Source organism: Hipposideros armiger, unplaced genomic scaffold (assembly GCF_001890085.2).
Source record: "Hipposideros armiger isolate ML-2016 unplaced genomic scaffold, ASM189008v1 scaffold_146, whole genome shotgun sequence".
NCBI classification, from domain to species: Eukaryota; Metazoa; Chordata; class Mammalia; order Chiroptera; family Hipposideridae; genus Hipposideros; species Hipposideros armiger.
Genome location: NW_017731496.1, coordinates 1,143,444 through 1,148,282, shown reverse-complemented (window position 1 = coordinate 1,148,282; position 4,839 = coordinate 1,143,444). Strand labels below are relative to the sequence as shown.

Genomic DNA, 4,839 nt, shown 5'->3' with positions numbered 1-4,839 from the left:
AAAGGACTTAAGTAGGTACTTCTCCAAAGATATACACATGACCAACATATGAAAAAATACTCAAAATCACTGATCATTAGGGAAATAAATATAAATCAAAACCACAGTGAGACGCCACGTCACACACACTTAGTATGGCTATTATTGTTGAAAAAGAAAAGAAAAACAAATGTTGGAGAGGATGTACAGAAAATAGAACTCTTATGCACTGCTGGAGGGAAATGATGCAACTGCTATGGAAAACAGCAGTATGGTGGTTCTGCAAAAAATTAAAAATAAAATTACTATGTGATCCAGCAATTTCACTTGTGAAGATATACCAAAAGAATTGAAAGCAGCATCTCGAAGGGATGTTTATACACCCACCACATTCATAGCAGCACTATTCACTACAGTCAAAAGGTAGAAGCAACCCAAGTGTCCATCAATGGATAAATGGATAAACAAAAGTGGTATATACATACAATGGAATATAATATTATTCAGTCTTATAAAGGAAAGAAATCCTGATACATGTTACAACATGGATGAACCTAGAAGACCTTGTGCTAAGTGAAATAAGACAATCACAAAAAAATAAATATTGTATGATTCCATTTATGAAGTACCGACAATAGTCTAGAAGAGTTAAATTCATGGAGACAGAAAGTAGAATAGTGGTTGCTAGGGTTGGGGCAAGGGGGAAATTGAGAGTTGTTGAACTCTAATGTATAGAGTTTCTGTTTTGCAAGATGAAAAAGTTCTGGAGACTGGTTACACAACAATGTAACACTACTGAACTATACATTTAAAATGGTTAAGATTGTAAATGGTATGATATACATATTTTACGAAAACTACAAAATAAATTTTAATAGGTATAACCCACATAATACAAAAAAACATTATAAAAAGATACATATTATTAAGCCTGACTACTTCTCAGTGCTCTAATAGACTTTATCAAATGTTTAAAATCTTCCTCCAAAAATGTAGTTACATGTCTAAAATACTGCAGGAAGGAAAGACAATTTCCTACCTAATTCTCACAGCTGGTTCCAATCCTCCAATTAGTAGTATTCCCAAACCACCTCTAAATTACCTTCAAACTATTTATGCCCTATTGCAAGCTGTAATCTTTGAGAACATTTCTCAGTAATGTGACTTAAGAGTGCATTGTTAAATAACTTTTTATACTGTGTGAGGGCTAAAAAACTCAAAAAGGATAGTCCATTCTTATATCTTATCAGGAATTATATTATTATTTTAAAACTCCATGACATTATCAGTCAACACAAAGAAGACAATTTTCTGTTTATTTATCACATAACAATGGCAGGTGATAAGCCAAAAGGATTTATACCAAATGACGCATTTATTTTCAAAAGCTACCATGAACATATGCCTTATCATTTTCTGACACCCTAAAATTTTACAAATATTTCAGCTTTTATTCTTATTTGCTAAATCCAAAGACATGAAATCAACTGTAGACTGGACTCGGCGATTAACTCCACTTGTAACCTTTGCTAAGCCATTTAACTGAATAGAACCTCAGCTTTTTCGCTTATAAAAGTAAAAGAATCGGACGACGTAATTCATGATAGTCTATGATGACATGGGTTACCTTAAACTTATTCATATCTGGAACTATGAACACTCCCCTGTGTCATGGGAAAGTCCTTCTGTGACTTCCATTTTCTCCAGTTCTCTCCGCATTTGCTCACTACCGTGATGTTACTCTGCCCAGGTCATTTCATTAAAAACCTTCACTGGTTCTCCACCACCTTTAGTAGCAATTTGACATTTCACAGCACTCACACATTTTTGTTTTAGAAATTTTCTACATTTGACTAAACTATTGTTCCAGGTTAAGTTGAAAAAATTAAAGCTTTTAAGAAGTGTCTAGTCAAAGGGTACAAATTTTCAGTTATAATATGAATTAAGTTCTGGAAATTTAATGTACAACATGGTGACTATAGTTAATAATACCATACTGTATACTTGAAATTTACTAAGAGAGATCTTAAGTGGTCTCACCACACCAAAAAAAAAGGTAACTGTTACATATGAAGTGATGGATGTGTTAATTAACTTGATTGTGGTGATCATTTACAATGTATACATACATCAAAATATCACATTGTATACCTTAAATCTGTACAACTTTTGTCAATTATATCTCAGTAAAGCTGGAAAATAAATTCACATATGATTAAAAAAACAAAAAAGTTTCATACATAATTGAAAAGTAGGTAATTTCTTTCTTATAAAGATACTAAAGAGCCCAGCAATATTCCTCACTTGCAGTGATATTTATTTTTCACTATTACTTATTAATGTATTTTTAAGAGCCCACCCTTATCCACAGCATTAACTATTCCAGGCAGGAATGGAAGGCATAGGAGTTGAGTCTGACAGGGAAGTGGGGCGGGAGGCTGTAACAATTAAGAAGAAGCAACCCAGGGGTGGCTGGGTGGCTCAGTTGGTTAAAAGCGTGAACTCTGAGCAACACGGTCGCCGGTTTGATTCCCACATGGGCCAGTGAGCTGCGCCCGAGCTGAGCTGCCACTGAGCTGCCAACAGATGGCAGGATGGCTCAGCTGATGAGGGCACATGCTCTTAACAACAAGGTTGCCAGTTCGACTCCCGCATGGCAGTTGATTGAAACTAGATTGAAATCAGCGACTGGACTTGGAGCTGAGCTGTGCCCTCCACAACTAAGATTGAAGGACAACAACTTGACTTGGAGCTGATGGGTCCTGGAAAAACACAATGTTCCCCTTCCCCNTGCTCAGCTCGGGCTGACTCGAACCGCTGTTGCTCAGAGCTCAAACTCTTGAGCGAGCTCTTAACCAACTGAGCCACTCAGCCGGCCCTTATTTCTATAGATTGATACTTCCCCCTCATTATGGGATGTATTTTCTTCTTTACATGTCAGACATCTAGGAAAAGGTAGCTAAATTATAAAGGAAAAGCAAGATAATTTTATTCTTTCATTTATTTATAAGCAGGTGTCATTCATTCAACTATCACTTTTTAAAGGTTTTGTAATAATGAGGTAAAATGATTTCATCCTATATTTCAATATTTTATTTTATTAATCTTTAACAAATAAATATAACAATATAATCTATAAATCTAAGAAATATAATCTAAGAGCAATGACTATTTTATGTTCATTTCTTATCTCAACAGTCATCTAAAAAATGACTCAGGCCTTTTACCGATACAGAAATAAAGCTAAGAGTAATGAGAAATTTTCCCACACCATAAAAAAGAAAACCATACTTGAGTTTCGTTTCTTTCATTTGTAATGTTCTTATATCAAAGAAAAAGAGGTTTTAAAGCCAACAATAACAATGACAATAATAAGTGTCCCTATTTTAAAAGAAACCCAATGGCTATTTTGACTAACAGAAAAGTAATCATTCCTTAATGTCTAGAGTGTTTATGTTACCAGTTGATTGTGTAATTAGCCTTAATATAAATGTTATCTTATTAAGTCACTTTTCCATAAGAGCTCTGTAATTGAGAGAAACGAATCAAATTTTTAATACTTACAGTTTTAGTACCATGCTTTAGCGTTATCTCATGAGAGTCAGGGATCTTTTGGACAGGATTCTGAAAAAGAAAAATTCCATGACATCAATGAGTAACATAATATATTTGGGGAGGAACTACATGCCACATTCACAGGAAAGATAGTTTTTAAAATTTGCATCACTGGCTTTAAAAAAAAAAAACAAAAAACAAAGAAAACAGGAAATAAAAAATGTGAGGTTAGCTATATTTCTGCACATCTAGATAGATTACAACCGGTCGCTTTAAGATGATAATGAATTTATCTTAAATCTCTAAAAAGATAAACCTAAGAAACTTTCTAGGTTGTACGAAACCATAAGGCCCTCTTAGCACCCAAAATATTTAAAGTCCTCTTTTCATTGGTACCTGGGCATACTTTAAAGTATTTATGTACTTAATTTATAATAGACAACAAAATCTGCACAGGGTAGATATATATACCATTTAACCCATAAAAGTTAAAAAAACAAAACTGCTGTTCAAAAATGATACAGATAAGGAACTGAGTCATTTACTGATTCACTGATTCAATAAAAATTTATTAAAGGGAGGTTATACCAGAGGCTAAGTGGCATTAGATATGGCTTCTACTCATCCCCCGCCCCCCAACCCCACTCCCAAGAAGCATGTGGCCCAAGAGGGAGACATCAATAGTACTAAGTGAGTATAACAAGTGCTGTGACAGACAGGGGTATGGGCAGAATAATTGAGGGATAGAAAAGATGGATTCAACAATCAAAGATAAGAAGTCACAGTGATCATTTGAATAAAAAGTTTCCTTATTTAGTCAAATCTCCATTATCCAACAGCAGGGTAATCATACTAAAATTCTATGGCCATTACAAATTCATATTAAGATAATCTTGCAATCTACTTCACTAAATAGGTGCAATCTAACAAACTTTGGTCCCTGTGTCTCTTCACGCTTTGGTTTCTCTTAAATCTTTCCCCCACTATGGCTCATTCTCCTCCACATGTAAACAATTAAAAACCTTCCCTCCCTCATCCCCACCCCCTCCCAACTAGCAACCATCAGTTGTTCCTCTATATCTCTGAGACTATTTGTTTACTTTGCTCGTTCATTCAGTTTTTTAGAGGGAGAAGGGGAAGGGATTAGACAGCATAAATAGGCAACTACAATATTGCCACAGGGATATGAAGGACAGTTGGGGGAATATAATAATGTTGTAATATTTTGTAGGGTGTCAGATGGTCATGTCTTGTTAGGGAGACCACTTCATGGATGGGGAAGAGGCTTGATCACTGCACTGTACA

At 34.9% G+C, this 4,839-nt stretch overlaps 1 protein-coding gene across 1 annotated transcript in view; it reads right to left on the bottom strand.

Moving 5' to 3' along the window:
• LOC109387049 (WD repeat-containing protein 70-like) overlaps nt 1–4,839 on the bottom strand; it is a 93,842-nt gene that overhangs the window by 35,092 nt on the left and 53,911 nt on the right. The window contains exon 6 of the mRNA XM_019650735.1: nt 3,544–3,603. Within this exon, the coding sequence (XP_019506280.1) occupies nt 3,544–3,603 (60 nt within the window). The remainder of the gene's footprint in view (nt 1–3,543; nt 3,604–4,839) is intronic.